Source organism: Meriones unguiculatus, chromosome 2, assembly GCF_030254825.1.
Source record: "Meriones unguiculatus strain TT.TT164.6M chromosome 2, Bangor_MerUng_6.1, whole genome shotgun sequence".
Classification (NCBI taxonomy): Eukaryota; Metazoa; Chordata; class Mammalia; order Rodentia; family Muridae; genus Meriones; species Meriones unguiculatus.
Window position 1 is genome coordinate 52,163,504 of NC_083350.1, and position 17,549 is coordinate 52,181,052.

A 17,549-nucleotide genomic window follows, 5' to 3' on the forward strand; every position below is an offset into this window, starting at 1 on the left:
TCTGTACCTCCATTCCTGTGGCCAAAGGATCCAGCAGTAGGCTGGGGTATACTTTTCTGTTCTCTTTTGTTTCTGTAAAAGGTAGAGATTTTTAAAAATAATTTCCATGTGTATGAGTACTTTGCCTGAATGGATGTCTGTGTACTGTGTGTGTGTGCCTGGTGCCTGCAGAAATTAGAAGAGGGTGTCAGATCCTGGGACTAGAGCTACACCTCAGTGCTGGGAACTGAACCTGGGTCCTTTGGAACAACAGCCAGTGCTTTTAACCACTGAACCATCTCTCTGAGGTAGAAATTAAAAAAGGAAATCAAAAGTCTGGGATGTAGCTCAGTGAATACTTGTCTGGCATACATCTCAAAATCAGGAATCCTACGTTAAATCCCCAGCACTAGATATACATGTATGTACATACATGCCCCGTTCCCACCCTATGCAATGGCCTTCAGGCATTGGTAGTTCCTATTCCTGTCACCTAGCTGCTTTCCCTAATCCACCCACCAGGCTATGAGAAAGCTCAGGCAGCCCCTGTTGAAAGACCAGAGGTTCCTCAGCCTGAGCTCCCTGCTCCCAGCACCAATCTACCAGTTATCAACGAGCACTCACTTGTTTCTTTTCCTATCGTTTCTCATTTATTATTTGAGGCAGGGTCTCTTCAGCTCTTCAGGCAGGTTTCAAACTCAAGAACTTTCTGTTTTAGCATCCAAAGTACTGAATTTACAAGTATCACCATGACTGGCTGAAAACTGATTTTATTATTTATTTATTTATTTATTTTTTTGGTTGGTTGGTTTGTTTGGTTGGTTGGTTTGGGATGTTTTAGGAGAGAGGATCTATGTGGCCTTGACTGCCGAGAACTTGTTATGTAGACTAGGCGTCTCACAGAGATCTCCTGCAATTAAAGGTGTGCGCCACCTCTGCCCAGATAAACCCAGCTTTCTGTAAGTCGCCTCTGTCATAGTGTCTCATCACGTCAATAAAAAAGTAACTACTTACACTGACTGTATATTCAATGTGACCAGCTTGCTTCAAGCCTCTGCTGCCCTGCCTTCCTGCTGTGATGGACTGTCCCTCCAAAATGTGAGTCAAAATAATCCCCACCTTCCTCCAGATGCTTCTGTTAGAACCACTTTGTCACAGCATCAAGTGGCTAGTGGAGGCATCCTCTCCCAGGTAGGAGCTCAAATCCACAGTGTCACATCACACTGAGTCTCACTGAGCCCAGGCTGACCAGAAGCCCAGAATGCCTACTGACATAAATGTCTGACCATGGTGACCAGCCTTCACGCCCACACTGGATCCACCGTGCTCTCCTTGCAACCTTGCCCCATCCCCAGAGACTGGTTACTAGATCCTCCTGCCCTTGTGGGTGTTGTCCCAGAGGAAGCCTGTTAAACTGCTGGGGGTGAACATTGAGTGCCAAAGACATGAAGTAACGTCACGAAACCTCTGGGGGATGGAACAGAGCACGGTTCGTGGAGGAATACTGAGCATCACTTCCCTGAGGGACGCTGGAGCTTTGTCTGAGGTAACTCAGGTGAACGCTTTAATTTACTAGACAAAGTTCTGTACAAGCTGTGTCGACGCCACAAACGTGAGGGCACCTGAGGAACATGCCATCCACTGCAGTAACCACTGGCTGTATGTGGCTATTGGAATTGTGGAATTGCGGGCTGAGGATGTAGCTCAGAAGTAGAGTGCGTTCTTGAAATGGAAATTATAACTAAAGTTGGTTAAAAAAAAAAGTGGGGGCTGGAGAGATGGCTCAATGGTTAAGGGCACTGACTGCTCTTCCAGAGGACCCTGTTTCAAATCCCAGCACTCACATGGCAGCTCACAACTGTAACTCCAAGATCTGACACCCTCACATAGACATATGCAGGCCAAACACCAATGCACATAAAGGTAGTTTTAAAAAAACAAAACAAAAGCTTTAAAACTCCTCAGGTGAGGGGATGAAGAGATGGCTCCGTTGTTATAAGCATACATTGCTTTCCCAGAAGATCAGAGTTCAATCCCCAGCACCAGTGTCAGGTGGCTCACAACTACCTGTAATTCTAGCTCCAAGGGATCCAACTCCTCTGGCCTCCGTGGGCACCTGCGCACACACTTGAGTACACACATACACACACTTTTTAAAAAAGTCCTTAGGCACAGCGCTGGAGACATGGCTCAGAATTTAAGAGCCCCTGCTCTTGCTGAAGGCCCAGGGTCAGTTCCTAGCACCCACAAAGTGGCTCACAGACATCCGTACCTTCATTCCAGGGAACCAGAGGCCCCCTTTCTGACCCGCACAGACACTAGGCAGATACTGTGCACAGACATACTGCAGGCAAAAACATTCATACACATGCAAATAAATCTAAATTTTTTTTTTTTTTAAATTCAAGGGCACATGGGTCATGTTTTGAGAACAAGGTATGGCTAGTGTTCCTACAGGACAGACAGACTGCAGAATACATCCACTATGTTTGGGATGTTCTTCTGCAAGTTTCTCTAGCCCACTTCCCCACGGCCATGACACCCCTTTGGTTTTTTGTTTTGTTTTTGAGACAGGGTCTCGATGTGTAGCTGTGGCTGTCCTGGAACTCACAGAGAGCTGGGATTAAAGGCATCTGCCACCATGATGTCTGATTTATAAGGTTTTGCTTTTTGTTGTTTTGGAGACACAGTCTCTTGAGTCCAAGCTAGCCTTGAACTTGTGATGTATGCAAAAATGACTGAATTTCTTCTACTTCCAAAGTGTGTTCTTTTGATTGAGCTTCTGCGTTTTTGTGGGTTTTGAGGCAGGGCTTTCATGTAGGTCTGGATTGAACCCACAATCCTCCAGCCTCCCGAGGGCTGAAGTTACCAGCCTGAGCCACCACGCCTAGTCTTTTGTTGCTACACTATTGGGGATGAAATCCAACCCTTCTCTTACGACACAAGGGCTGTACCCATTGAACTACACGCCCCGGCTTCAAGAAGCTTCAGAGCAAGTCTCCGCCCCCGGTTGCCAGGGTGCTCTGTGGCGTCGTATTCTCATTGGCCGACGACAGGCGAGGCACGCAGCCGGAGGCCATTTCCAACGAGCTGGCGGGGGCGAAAGATGGCGACGCCCCTTGGGTGGTCGCAGGTGGGCTCAGGTTCTGTGTGTCTTGCCTTCGATCAACTGCGGGACGTGATTGAATCTCAGGAGGAACTGATCCACCAGCTGAGGAATGTGGTATGGAGCCAGAGCTCGGGGAAAGGCCTCGCCGGATGCTTCACCGGCGGGGGCGGGGCCAGGCCCTCTTTGGATGTAGGGGGCGTGACTGGACTACATTAGGGGCGGGGCGCCATCCCGCACGCTGGGCTCAACGCTTTTTTGCCAGGGGCGGAACCCACAGGAGCTGGGGTGACTTCCTGAACTTTAGCCCAAACTGGGCAGTGTTCCCCCACTCTGCCCGAGTGCTGAAAGGACTGATAGAACTTCACTGTCTCCACTTTTAGGGGTGACCTCACTGACTCCCCAAGGCTGCTTGCACACAGAAGCCAGATCATTCCTTAAGCCTCACTCTCCAGTGACAGATGGAGTGCGAATGCCGACTTGGCCTTTCTCAGTGCTGACTTAAGGGCCTCCAAACCTTTCTGTGTCCATTTGTTTCCACCCTCAGCTAAGGGAAGCCAACCACTGGCGTCACAGTTTATCTCGGTGCTGGCCAGCTTGGAGATCATGGTTTTTGTTTTTTCTATTTTGGTAACCATGCTGAGATGTGTCTCTATCTCAAAAAATAAAACTGGCTTCACGTCTATTTTTTTACTCTGGGTTTTAGACACTGTCTTCCCTTCTGGGAAGTTAGATTCTAAGAGAATTATAAGAGGCTATTCTGTGTATTTCAAGGAAATCTGTGCTGCTATGGGCACTGAATCACCTTCAATTCCCAGAGGCTCCGCAGATCTTTCTCTTGGCAGCTCACTTTGGCATGGGTATTCCCAACCCTCTGGAACACTTAGCAGTCAGATCTTAGGACTAGTGTCTCTTTTTCTGAGAGGAATCCTGATCCTTACTAAAGCCGGGCCTCCCGGGTCCCTCTATACCACAGTCCCATGAGCCTTCACCCATGACATACAGTGTTAAGGCTGGCTTTGAGACATCTCCATGAGGGTGCTTGCTCCAGGCAGGCAGCACTTAGAGCTCGGCCTCAGGAAATCTGTGAGACTAAAGTCTCCTGCCCACGGCCTGTCAAGTCCTGGGTGCCTTGGACATGGATCCATTATCCATCCTTTGTCCTGGTCGTTAGGGGGTATCCCCTTCCCACCCCAGCCCCTTCCTGAGCCAGGCTCTGTTGCAGATGGTTCTCCAGGATGAAAATTTTGTCAGTAAAGAAGAGTTCCAGGAGATAGAGAAGAAACTGGTGGTGAGTAATGGCCTCTGTGGATGCCTAACCACCTCCCACTTTCCCAAGATCCCTGTGGCTGGGCAGAGTCCTTGAGCGTTGGCCTTTCAGAACCTCTAGCCCTATAGTGAGGTGGAATCTTCCTTCACCCTGGCTTCCACATGCACCCCTGAGGAAGGGGGCTAGTTAAGGGATCCAGAGACCCTCGGAGGCTTGGGATAAAGAGCATAAGCACCTCCCCTGCAGGAAGAGAAAGCTGCTCATGCCAAAACCAAAGCCCTCCTGGCCAAGGAAGAAGAGAAGTTACAGTTTGCCCTTGGAGAGGTGGAGGTGTTGTCCAACCAGCTGGAGAAAGAGAAGCTGGCCTTTGAAAAAGCGTGAGTGAGCCTCCAGAAGGGGCTTGGAGGTCAGGGGCTCACCTGCCTTCTGCCTGCCCACCCTTTCATTTTAATTTCCCTACCCAGGCTCTCCAGCGTCAAGAGCAGAGTTCTGCAGGAGTCTTGCAAGAAGGACCAGCTCATCACCAAGTGCAATGGTAGGCGGGAGTCCCGTGCTGTTAACATACACGGGTTCTTTCCCAACAGCCCAGTGTCATCAACAAAATCAGGGTTCTACCCCAACTTCTGCCCCCGGCTGAGGATACAGGCAAGTCCAGGCGGGTCACACCTTCGAAAATGCCTTCAGGGACCAGGCAGGCCACGGAAGTGATGGAAGCCATCGATCGGTGTGCGATATTCTTCACAGCCATAAAGGAACGGGCTTGCTTCCATTTTTCTTGAAACATACAACCTTCTTACTCCACCTTTTGTTTTTTCCCATTTTTGATAAGTTTTAGAAATAGTGTACCCTGTTTATTACCTTGCTTCAAGAGGAGCCATAGAGCAAGCACAGTCCTACTGGGGAGCTGATCTTAGGCCAGGATCAAGGAGTGAGGACTGGGGTAATGAGACTCGTGCCCCTCTCGTGGGAAACAGAGCCTAGGATTGCCAGATCTTTAAGAAAAGAATCTAGAAGCCAGGTGCTGTGGTGCACTATGTTCTAATTCCAGCCTTCAGGAGGTGGAGGCAGGAGGATTGGGAGTCTGAGGTCATCATGAGCTGTGTAAGACCTTGTGTCATAAACAAAAAAGGATTTAGAAGCTGACTTTAATGGAAACTTCTGAATTGTCAGTGTAGGTAACTAATTTGGGCAGTTTTAAAGTACTGTATTTGCTGAGTAATAGATGTCTGGGCCACTGGATTTCAGGTGCTTCTGTGGAGCGCCCTGAGCTGAGGGCACATCTTTGTTAAGTCCTAGCCTTCAGGAACACCTTCCATTTTCAGAAAATGCTACACTCTTGTTACTTAGCCTAAAAAAGTAGCTGTGAATTCCATGCACAACATCTGTTCATTCTCTGTATCAGAGCTTGAATAGGCCAGAGACCAACCCAAGAGGGTTAAGATCCCTTCTGGTGAGGCCCACCTGGGGCCCTTGGGCAGCCCTCACCCACCTTCTGTCACTCCGGGTGGGCACCCCTGAGAAATGCCAATAGGCTGTTCTCTTCATCAGGACAAGCAGGCTTGCAGGCATCATGTGCGTTTGAGCATGGCCTCCTAAAGCCTAACCGTAGTCACCATGTCATACTCACAGTATCCCTCCATCCCTGAGCCTTTCCATCTCCCTTAGCACCTCCCCTACCCAGAGAACCTGGGGAGCTGGAGATACCTCCTGGTGTAGCCAGAGATATCTTACCAAGGTCATTTCCTCCCGCCCATATCAGTCCAGACCCTGAGGCTCTACATGTGTTAAGGGGTCAGGGTCTGGCTACCTCCCCACAGACTGTCCTGTTCCTTTTCCATGGGCCAGAAGCCCTCACCTAAGCCAATATGGTGATGGGAATCTCACCTTAATATCTCTGCTGGGTCCTTTGTGATTTGTTTTGTTTTTTTTTTTTTTTCTTTTCTTTCTTTTTTTTTTTTTTTTTTCTTTTTTTTTTTTTGAGACAAGAGTTTCTCTGTGTAGCCCTGGTTGTTCTAGAACTTGCTCTTTATATGAGTCTGGCCTTGAACTCAGAGATCCACCTACCTCTGCCTCGAAAGTGCTGGGATCAAAGGCGTGTGCCACCAATGCTGAGCACATTTTTGTTTTGATATTTACATAGCTATTTTCTTTTTGCTTATTTGAGACAAGTTCTCTCTGTGTAGCTCTGGCTGTCCTGAAATTCTGTGTGTAGACCAGGCTGGCCTTGAACTCACGGAGGTTCCTCTGCCTCCAAATACTGGAGTCAGCAGGTCTGTAGTACCATGCCCAGCTAGTCACACAGATTCCTAGTTCTCTTTCCCAAAAGAGTTTTAGATGCAGCTAGATTATCCAGATGACCTTGAAAGCCAGGCTCTGTGGCTCAGTCCCATCATGCACTGGGCTCCTTCTCCTGTCTCTTCACTGAGGTTTCTTTGCTCTTTTCCACATTGTGGCCCTAGGACCAGATTTCATCTCAACTGCTAAGTGGGCCAACCTTTGGGCATGGCCAGGGCTTGTGCTGCAGTCGCCTCTCTTCCTTCTTCCTTGTATGTGTAACACGTCTGTCTGTATGCATATTCACCGTCCAGAGGTCAAAGTCAGGTGCCTTCCTCAATCTCTCCACGTTATTTTAGATTTTATTTTGTGTGTATGAGTGTTTTGGCTGTATGTATGTATATATTTGCACTACATACATGACTGGTGCCCACGGATACCAAAAGAAGGCATCAGATACCCGGGGACTGGAGTCGCAGACCATGGCGAGCTGCCACAGGAGTGATGAGACTTGAACCAGGGCCCTCTGCAAAAGCAGCCAGTGCTCCTAACCACTGAGCCAACGCTTCAGCTACCTGACATTTTTTATTATTCATTCATTCGTTTATTTATTTATTCGGGTCAGGATTTTTCTGGGTAGCCTTGGCTGTGCTGGACTCACTTTGTAGACCAGGCTGGCCTCAAACTCAGAGGTCTACCTGCTTCTGCCTCCTGAGTGCTGGAATTACAGGCATGCACCACCATGGATGGCTGTTTTTTTTGTTTGTTGGTTTGTTTGTTTGTTTGTTTGTTTAAAGCAGTGGTTTAATATTACGGTGTGTCTGTGTGCATCCCATAGTACATGTGTGGAGCTGAAATGAAAATTTAGCCTTCGCTTTCTCCATCCACTGTGTGGGTCCTGGAGATTGAACTCGAGTCGTTAGGTTTCACCTGCTGAGCCATCTCACACCCACTGCCTTATTTCTTGTGACCAGGTCTCACACAGAACCTGACACTTGCCAGTTTTGGCTAGACTGACTGGCCAGCAAGCCCCAGGGCTGTCTGACTTCCCCAGCAGTGGGGTTACAAAGGCACACAGCTACACGTGGCTTTTCATGTGGGTGCTCAATGTCCAGATTTCAGTCATCGTGTTTGTTGGGCAAGTACTTTACCAACTGAATCAGCTCCTCAGCTCCCATCCCATTTAAATTGTATGTGTTCGTCTGTGGAGGGGTATACGTGTGCACAAGTGTGTGTGTGGATAAGGGAGGTGCAAGATAACTCTGTCATCCTGAGGAATGGTACCTACTTCTCTTAAGACTGGCTCTCTCCAGTCTTAAGCTGAAGCTACACTGGCTGGCCAAGCGAGCCCCAGAGCCTCCTGCCTCTCAGCACTAGGATTTAGAAGTACATGCCACCACATCCAGCACGTTCACCTGGGTCCTGGGTCCCCGCTCAGATCCTCATGTTTGTAAGGCCAGTGTCTCACCATCCAAGGCCTTCTCTAATTCTCACCCTCTCCCTCAAATTCTTTTATATGCCTGAACCTCAACGATTTTACTTTTCTTGGTTTGTATGTGTGGGTATGTTATCTGGTATGCACAGTGACAGAAGGTCAACTATCATGCGGGTGCTGGGAAGGGAACCCAGGTCCTCTAGAAGAGCAGTCCGCACTCAACTGCCGAGTTCCTGCTCCAGCCTCTCATCCCCTTTTGGAGATGAGTGCGTGTGCACCCCAGGCTAGCCTCAGACTTGCTATGGAATGGCTTTGAACTGACCCTCCTGCCCTCCCCTCCCCAGTGCTGGGATTCCTGTCATGCACACTACCACACCTAAAACTGCCCTTTTTTCTCTTGAACGGAGCGGTGCTGGGAACCGAGGCCAGGGCTGAGCGTAGGCATGCTTCCTACCAGCGGGCTCTGCTCCCAGTCCTGTGTAGCCTTGTAGTCTGGGATTTATTTATTTATTTTTTCTTCTTCTTCCTGCGTAATCAGAAATTTCCGGTGCTCCATGAAGGACAGTTACATAAATGAATGCTCTCAGATTCTTATTAGCCACCTTGGATTTTGACCCAAGACACAGAAATCTTTTTATCTAATGTATGCTTCATTAGGAGGAAAGCTTTTCCATTGCTGTCAGACAGGAATAGGGACGATTTACATATGAGGACACAGGTCCTAAGGAAACTAGCCCAGCATACTAACCCTGCCTGTCAGCATGAGCCTGCCGGTGGCGTGGCCTCCCCTTTCCCTGAGCATTGCCTCCTGTCTGTCCTTTGCCTTTTCTTTTCTCTTTTCAAACTTGAGCCCCACAGACACGTGTTCTAGTAACGCACCACACCACTAGTGCTCAGCTGCAGAGTCTTTATTTTTATCTGCTCATTCAGTCATTCTGTTAAGACAGGGTTCCAGGTAGCCCCACTTGGCCTCAAGCTTGGTAGGATGACCTTGGACCTCAGACTTACCATTGCCTTCAAAGTGTTGGGATTAGTAGTGTGAGCTTGCCACCCTTGGTTTAGTTTCTGAATTGTTTTTTTGGGTTTTGTTTTTTAGATTTATTTTATGTGTATGTGTTTTACCTATACATATATGTACACTGTATGTGTATCTAGTACTTGTGGAGGTCGGAAGAGGATGCCAGGAACTAGATGTTTAGGAACCACCTTGTGGGTGCTGGGAACCAATTCAGGGTCCTCTGTAAATGCTCTTAACTGAGCCATCTGTCCAGCCTCTAATTTCTGACTACTAATTCCTTTTTTGGGGGAAGTTCAGCACACATCTGAAAGCGCCAAGGACCTCATCTCCCACCAGAGGCCCTATATAGCTCAGGGTTGAGCATCTAGTCTGCCTTTGCTAGGTCTGGTTGAACCGGGATGGCCAAAGTCTCAGGGAACATCATGTTCCCTCAGCTCACAGAACACAGATCTGTAGTGTTTTAAGTCTTGGGGATGACAGTGAGGAAGACAACTAGGACCTTATGCCCTAGTTGTAAAGGCAAAACAGTGATGTGTGAGACACTGAAGACATGGGCACACGGGGAAAGGGGCAGGAAATGGGATTAGGAAGTACTGGGAGGAGTTGAAATTGCTTGACCAAGGTTCTAGCCAAGGAGGTGTAAAAATCTGAGGCCAGGGCTCTGGCAGGGTCCTCTGCTTCACTCCAAGGACTTTGCCAATCCTCACCTGGGTGAGGGATGAAGCCACTGACATAATCATTGTCCCCAAGACCCCATAAACTTGCTGATATGACAGGCTCACATCAATACCCATAATCCTAGCTATTCAGGAAGCTGATGCAGGACCAAAAGTTTGAGGCCTACCAGGATAAGAGTGAGTTTAAGGCTAGCCTGGTCAACTTCATGAGACAGCATCAGAGCCAAGTAGAAAGCGGATGTGTGTGGTGGTGCACTTGGAAGGCTGAGGCAGGTGGATTGCTTACATTTGAGGCTAGCCTGGCAAGTTCCACAATAGCCAGAGCTACATCTTTTATTTTTTTATTTTTGTCTCAAAAGAGAATTGGGAATATGGTGTGAGGCCTTGGGTTCAGTCAATACAGAAAAACAAACTCATTCATGCTAAGGAGATGGCAGCTGTTGAAGGAGAACCCCTGGACAGGGAGAATGAAGTTCTGAAAAGCCCCACAAGGGAAGATCTCAGTTGAGGAGGGCCTGAGAGATGGGAAAATCTCCTTCTCCTGCCTCTCTCCCCCACAGAAATTGAGTCTCACATTATAAAGCAAGAAGATATACTTAATGGCAAAGAGAATGAGATTAAGGAGTTGCAGCAAGTTATCAGCCATCAGAAACAGATTTTCAGGTGAGGGTCCCGGGGCCAGGCTGGGGGTTGTTGATGGAAGTGGGGAGCCTGACTTCTGGCCCCTACCCAGGGCTGTCAAGCCTACGACCGGCCGGCTCCGTTGCAGGAATCACATGTCTGACTTCCGGATCCAGAAGCAGCAGGAGAGCTACATGGCCCATGTGCTGGACCAGAAGCATAAGAAAGCCTCGGGAACACGTCGGGGCCGTAGCCGTCAGTGTCCCAGGGAAAAATAAAATGCTAATTTCCTGTTCTCTAGCTGTAATGCCCAACTTCTACCTTCTCTGTTCTGGGGAGATCAGCTCTTCCATCCCTGTGGGTCCATTCACGGAGGGAGCTTGCCCTGCCTGCCTCCCACAGCAAATCAAGGCACCAGAGGGGGAATGGGGGACATGGCTAGGGTCATCCACCACTGGGCAGCCTCTTCTGAGCTTGGGAGCCCTACTCAAGTCTCCAGTGTCTGCTGCTGCCCTTGTTTGGGCTGGGGTAGAGCCGATGGGAGTGAATGGGAAACTGGATGTTTGTGGTCTAATAGGGACTGCAGCTTGGTTTTGCTGGTCAGTCCTTCACAGCCCCAGTTAGCCTAATCATACCCTACCTAGACTCCAATAAATGTGATTTCCAGGGGTTGGCGTTAGGGTTAGGGCAGAATGGAGTGTATGTGTGAGTGTTAGCCCTGGCCAGAGACTCCGAAGACTGGATTCCAGGACCACAATGAACCCAAGAAACCAGAAGCCATCAAGTACTAAGAATATGTTTATACTATCATACAAACCACATCTGTGCCGCCTTACACTTCAGAACAAAAAAAACACAAGGAGGGAACTGACAAAACTTTAAAGCTGAGGGACACAGGGAAAGGGCAGCCTGCTCAAGTTGCTCAGGCAGGTCTTGACAGGATGAAAGGCTAAATCTGTTCAGAAGCCATCACTGAGTGTGCCACTAGGTGATCTGGGGAACACAGAGCCACAAAACCAGAATTTGTGCTGGGTCACTGTGAGGGTGAGTGCAAAGGAGGGGCCAGTGCTCTCGCATCAGGGCCAGCTGGGGCCTGAGTCATAGCAGGACCTTCAAGCCAGAAGCTAAGGGCAAGTGGTGTCCAATTGTCATAGGACAATGACAGCTGGTGGCTGCTTCCCTACCAGGGAAGGAAGGAATGTTCTAGGGGACTGGAATAAGGGCCTTCTGGGCCTGGGACTTGAGAGGGAACCCTACAAGGTTTGGTTTGTCGCCCAGGTTTGTTCTGGGTGCTAAGCAGCTTGTGAAAGCTAGCTAGGGACTGTCCTCACTCCAGCTCTTCCCAATGGGCCTAAGAGCAATGAGTCTACCAGCACCTTACCTGAGGTAGGAGAGCCCTCCAATTCTCCCCCTACCCCATTAGAGGTAATATGGGGACGTGAGAGGAGTGGAGGAAGCCAGGGAGGAGAGTGTCCTTGTGATGTTAAAGAACTGGGGCTGAGGATATGGAATTTCGAGATCACACACCCTGACTATCTCAGGTAAGCCCCTTGCAAAGCCAGTTTTCTCACCTGTGATAAGTGGCGTTGGGCCTAGCTGCTGGTTCATTTCTAAAACTGGGCCTGCCTTCCTCACACACGCCCTTCAGCCAAAGTCTGGAGGGCGCCCCCACACCGCCCCGCGCCCCTTGAATTGCTCCTGTGCTGGAGAAAGTTGGGTATAGGGGCTTCACCCCGCAGAGCCCGCATGCTCAGATCCCTGCCGCCAAGGCCGCCAGCCCGAGCGCGGACGCTGGCTCTTTAAGACCGTCTTGACCCCGCGGCGTCCAGGCGGGGCGGGGACAGCAGTGCCGGCGCCGCAAGGGAGCGAGCGAGCGAGGAGCGGAGGCGCGGGGCAGGAGGCAGCGCTCGGTGTCCTGCCCGCCATGCTGACGGCGCTCGCCCCGCCAGCCCTTCCCGGGCTCTCAGGGCGGCCGCCTGGCCCGGCGCGGCGTCAGGACTCGTCCGGCTCGTCCGGCTCCTACCACACAGCCCCGGGCTCTCCGGAGCCCCCGGACGCCGGGCCGGACGCGGGAGGCCGGGGGACCTGGCTGTGGGTGGCCCCCGGGCGGGGGGCGGGCGCGCAGCCCGTGCTGTCCGTCAGCGCCCAGAATAGCCGCCGGCAGCAGCGCGGCGGCTCGGGTTTCCCGCGAGGCCCGCCGCCGCCCCGGCCCCAGCTGCGCGTGCTGCCGTCGGGGGAGATGGAAGTCGTCTTCGGCGCTGGGCCCCTGTGCGGCCGCTCGGCCGCGGAGGAGCCGGAGCCGCCCGCCTTCCGCGGATCCCCGTCGCCGCCGCGGACCCCCGACGGGGGCTCCCGCTGGGCCACCTACCTGGAGCTGCCGGCCCGCGGCCCGAGCCCGGCTGCCCCCGGCCGCTACGAGTGCGTGGAGGTGGCCCTGGAGGAGCGCCCCGCGCCCGCCGGGCCGCGCACCGTGCCCAAGCGGCAGATCGAGCTGCGCGCGCGTCCCCGGAGCCCCTCGCCCGACGGCCGCGCGCCGCGCCCCCGCCTGCTCCTGCGCACCGGCTCCCTGGACGAGTCCCTGAGTCGCTTGCAGGCCGCCGCGGGCCTCGTCCAGACGGCGCTGGCCAAGAAACTGGCCGCCGGCCACGGCACTTCGGGGTCCACCGGCGCGCGGGAGCGCACGGAGCCTCCGGGGCCCGCGCACGGCGCTCGCGCGGCCCCGGACGACGTCAGGTCTCGGCCGCCCCGCGCGTTCGACAGTTCTGCCTCCGCCAAAGCCCCGCGGCCTTGGCCGAGCCTCCGCGAGCGAGCCATTCGGCGGGACCGGCCGGCGCCCGGCACGGAGCCTCTGGGTCCCGTTAGCTCCAGCATCTTCCTGCAGTCGGAGGAGAGGATGCAGCCGGCTCCCAGACAGGAACCCAGGAGCCAGCTCTCCCGAGAGACTCCCGATCGGACCGTACCGCGGGCCCGGAGTCCCCCTTTCCCTCCCAGGGGCTCCCGGGCGGTTCCCGGGAAGGCAGTGAGGCCCAGGAGCCCGTCTCCCCCACAGCAGGCCCCGAACGGGGCCGTGCGGGGTGCTCGCTGCCCGTCCCCCCGGAGCCTCCCTCAACCTCACAGGACTGTTTGGAGAGCGAGCAGCCCGTCGTTCCCCGGAGCGTCCTCCGCGAGGGAGAACCGCAGCGCCGCCTTCGAGGACGAGGGCTTCGGGAGGAGCCCTTCCCCTCCGCCTCCTCCCCACCGGACGCGGGGCGTCAACGGAGTTGAGAACCCGGGTCCCGAAGCCCCGCCGTGGCGGGCCCCGTCCCCGCCAGCCTTGCCCCCGCGGGACGCGTGGGGTCCTACCGTGCAGGGCCCGTCGGCGGCGCCGCGTCTGGGAGGTCCGAACGGCCTGCCCCATGAGCCGGAGCCACCTCCGCCGCCGGCGCCCGGGACCCCGGAGCTCACGGGGGCGCGGGGCCCGCTCGCCCCGGAAGCCGCTCCGGAGGCGGCTACCCCGGGCCCGCCCCCGAGGCGTCCCACCGGCGCCCTGGACGGCGGCGTGGGCCCGGAGGGCTCGGGGGAGGCGGCTCCGGGCCGTCCGCGCCCGACCATCCCGCGGCCGCGAGACCTGCGCAAGATGGTGAAGACCATCTACACGCCCAGCTTCGCGGCGGGGCCCCCGGGCGCCGGGGTCCCTGCGCCCGACGCCGGCGGGGAGGAGGGCGAGGCCGCCGAAGCGCACGACCCCCCAGCGCCGGAGCCGCCCGCCCCGGCTCACTACACGTCTGTCCTCCTCAAGGACATCCTGCCAGTGGTCCCTCACCCCTACGAGGCCCCGGAGCCTCCGCCCCCGGCAACCCCAAAGGATGCCCCCCAGCCCAGCGGGGCCCCGAGGCGGAGGGCGGAGAACAGCACCGCCAAGCCCTTCGCGCGCAGCGAGATCCGCTTGCCCGGCGCTCTGGCCTTGGGCCGGCGGCGGGAGAAGACCCCGGCCGTCCGGGGACGCGGTCCTGGGGGAGAAAACCCGGATGCTGAGGCCCAGCGCCTGATCCGAGACCCGGAGGGTCGAACCAGCCCCCTAGGAGGCGCTTGCTCCTCAACCCAGCGTTCCCGTTTAGCACCCGGAGGGACCCCGCCGCCCCTCGCAGGCTCCCCGCAGGCATGTCCAGCCTCGAGCCTGGGGGCAGCACCCGAATTGGAGACACCGCTTGCGGCTCCTGCAACTGCAGTCCAGGCACCCCTCCCTCCGGATGCTCAGGCGACGGCGCCCCGGACGGCTGCTCCCCTCCCGAGGGCGGCCTCTGCCCCTCCCACCGACCGGCTCCTCCCTCCAGCAGCCTCCCTGGGGATGCGCAGGCCTCCAGGAGCCACGCCCGCGGGGAAGGTCCTCGTAGACCCCGAGAGCGGTCGCTACTACGTCGTGGAGGCGCCGAGGCAGCCGAGGCTGCGGCTGCTCTTCGACCCCGAGAGCGGGCAGTACGTGGAGGTGCTGCTGCCGCCCTCGCCCTCGCCTTCCCGGCCGCCACGCCAGGCCTACGCCCCGCTGGCCCTAGGGCCCGGCCTCTACCCACCCACCTATGGGCCTATCCCGGGCTCCTCACTGTCGCCGCTGCCCCCCAACCTGCCGGCCCTTGGTAGACTCCAGCTACCCTGGGCCCCTGAAGCTGGGCCCCTGGAGGGAATGTACTACATGCCCTTGAGTGGGACCCCTAGTCCGGCTCCACCGATGCTCTTCTGTGCCCCGCCCTCCAGCTCTGGTCCCATTCAGGCCAGCAAGGGTTCCATGTTTCCTTTGTGAAGCATCAGTGTAGACCCCCATGGATTTGGGTTCCCTAGAAGGCTTTGGAAGTTCCTGTTCCCATTCTCTTAACTTTTTCTCTTTGGCCAGCCTGCCGCCAGACCAGAAGGGACCTTAAGAGAATGTATCTGCTCCCCGGGCTGATAGTGCCAGCGGCGATCATCAAGCAAATGGCTGGCTGCCTCCCTCCCGCCCCCAGCAAAAATGTGTATCCCCTTCCTAAACCTTCCCAGGGTGTGTATATGTGTGTGCAGGCAAGCTAGCATGTCAAAGTGAGAAGGCGGCTGAGAAGTGGGGTTTCCTGGAAGAGCAGGTGTGAAGGCAGCAGGGCCCAGGGCCTGCGGTAAGCCCTTTGTAGCTCACTAACACTGGGTGGCCCTCACGTCAGGATTAGAGCTTTGTCCTGGGAGGCTGTGGGAGAAAGGGGTGTGGCCCAGGCCAGCTTGGGGCTAAGCATGAGAACTATGAGGATGGTCGGTGGAGGTGAAGCATGGCTGTTGTGTAAGAAGATGTAGAGGGTTGGCCTGGAACTGGAGGTGATAGGACTGGGTGAGATGGGCCAGGATTGCTGCGGTCCCTGCAGAAAAACAGGACAAGCAGCTGGCAGAAAGGCCTGCAGAAGGGTCTAGGGAATGAGGAAGGGGAGTCAAATTATTCTTCTTCAGGCTATCTGTGGATAGGGATGACCAGGGACAAGTGCTGAATGAAACCATGTCAGGTGATCAGTAATCGTTTATCTTGGCTGGCCATTGCTGGATGGCAGGGCAGGGAGGACAAGAATCTAGAAAAACAAGTTACCTTAGTTTTGGAAATTGTAGTTGTTTAACCAAAATGGAGGAGCTTTTAAGATGGCTGTGATAGCTGGGTGGTGGTGGCACACACCTTCAATCTCAGCATTTGAGAGGCAGGGGCAGGGGGATCTCCGTGAGTTCCAGGCCAACCTGGTCTGCAGATCAAGTTCCAGGACAGTCAGGGCTATTATACAGAGAAACCCTGAGTCCAAACAAACAAACAGAAAGGTGTGACCACAGCTAACAGTTCACAACAGGGAACCTAGCTCCTCCTTCAAGTCCCAGTGTGTGTCTAAGGTAGACCCTCGGAGCTGAGCTCGCTCACCTTGTCCACCCAGGCAGATGGTAGAACTCACTCACCAGGATGACAAGAGGGAGGAAGGTTAGGCTGTTATCATGGGGAAGGGGGGGTTGCTGCTGGTTGGTGGGAGGGCGGGGTAGAGCCAGCAAAAGGAAGGGTGTCCCTATATGGAGTAGACCAAGGGGCCCCGAGGCTGTAGCTGGTTCCAGCGTCCACACTGGGACCGGCCCTTCCAGCTGCTCACAGCACAGCAAAGACCCCAAGCCTTCACTCCAGCTGCCCTGAGCCTAGGGTAGACTGAGGGCCTGAGGACAGTTTCTGTGAGGTGGGAGGCGATCTCTGTAGTTTTGAGCCTAAACTGGCTGGGCCTTGCTGGAAGGGTGTTTGAAGGAAGGCCAGTTCCCACTAGAAGCAGCGTCAGGATTGGCTTTGACAGCTTTCTGTTCTGAGCCTGTGCAGCAGCCAAGATCCCTTGGAGCCTGTCAGCCTCATCCTAGACTGGAAATTGATTAAAATACTGAGTCAGAACAACCTCAGCATCTCTACCAGAGACATTGGTCCCAATGGCACGGAGGGGCCAGGGACCGGGGTCAACCCTAGAGAGCCTCATCTCGCCCTGCTGTGCAATAAATATCTGACCATGGAAAGCCATGGCGCCTAAAGAACAGCTGCTGTGTGGTCCTGATTTCCCGATGCCACCCTTTTAAAACAAAACAAAACCCCACTTTTACCTGGCATGGTTGTATACACACTTTTAATCCCAGCACTTGTAAGGCAGAGGCAGGTGGGTCTCTTTGAGTTCAAGGACAGCCTGGTCTATAGAGTGAGTTCCAGGACAGCAAAGGCTACACAGAGAGATCCTGTCTCAATAAATAAATAACACTTACAATATTTATTTTTATTTTCTGAGTGTTTGCATGTATGTGTGTATACCATGTGCATGCCTGAGGCCCATGAAGGCCAGAAGAAGGCATTGACTCTGCTGAAATTGGAGTTACAGATGGCTCCAAACTACTATTTCAGTGATGGGAACTGAACCCAGGTCCTTCGCAAAAGAAGCAATTGGTTTTTGTTGTTTGTTGTTTGGGTTTTTTGAGACAGGGATTCTCTGTGTAGCCTTAGCTGTCCTGGAACTCACTTTATAGAGCAGCCTGGTTTTGAACTCAACAGCAATTTGCCTGCCTCTGCCTCCTGAGTGCTGGGACTAAAGGTGTATACCACCATGCCTGGCTGGGAAGTGATCATTCTTAATCACTGAGCTTTCTTAATCTTGCTCCCTATCTATCTATCTATCTATCTA

At 54.0% G+C, this 17,549-nt stretch overlaps 2 protein-coding genes across 3 annotated transcripts; both read left to right on the plus strand.

Moving 5' to 3' along the window:
* The first annotated feature begins 3,020 nt into the window (after nt 1-3,020).
* On the plus strand, nt 3,021-10,687 carry Spata24 (spermatogenesis associated 24). Of its 2 annotated transcripts, none has more exons than XM_021646461.2 (6): nt 3,021-3,202; nt 4,311-4,376; nt 4,602-4,732; nt 4,820-4,890; nt 10,320-10,422; nt 10,529-10,687. In XM_021646461.2, the coding sequence occupies exons 1-6, from the start codon at nt 3,086-3,088 to the stop codon at nt 10,656-10,658; spliced, it is 618 nt and encodes a 205-aa protein (XP_021502136.1). In that variant the 5' UTR covers nt 3,021-3,085; the 3' UTR covers nt 10,659-10,687. The 2 variants fall into 2 exon arrangements, with proteins under 2 accessions (XP_021502136.1, XP_060233426.1); XM_060377443.1 differs by having other exon boundaries at nt 3,022-3,202; nt 10,493-10,687.
* Nucleotides 10,688-11,234: 547 nt separating this feature from the next.
* Prob1 (proline rich basic protein 1) lies at nt 11,235-17,140 on the plus strand. The gene has a single exon (XM_021646458.2). It carries the CDS (start codon nt 12,305-12,307, stop codon nt 15,155-15,157), a length of 2,853 nt encoding a protein of 950 aa, XP_021502133.2. The 5' UTR covers nt 11,235-12,304; the 3' UTR covers nt 15,158-17,140.
* The last annotated feature ends 409 nt before the right edge of the window (nt 17,141-17,549 follow it).

Bases quoted from the DNA above. Each gene is read 5' to 3' on its own strand.
- Spata24 (XM_060377443.1), top strand. From the start codon at position 3,086: ATGGCGACGCCCCTTGGGTGGTCGCAGGTGGGCTCAGGTTCTGTGTGT. The intron at 3,203-4,310 runs GTATGGAGCCAG...GCTCTGTTGCAG, and splicing joins TCCACCAGCTGAGGAATGTG to ATGGTTCTCCAGGATGAAAA. The intron at 10,423-10,492 runs GTGAGGGTCCCG...GCCCCTACCCAG, and splicing joins CATCAGAAACAGATTTTCAG to GGCTGTCAAGCCTACGACCG.
- Prob1 (XM_021646458.2), top strand. From the start codon at position 12,305: ATGCTGACGGCGCTCGCCCCGCCAGCCCTTCCCGGGCTCTCAGGGCGG.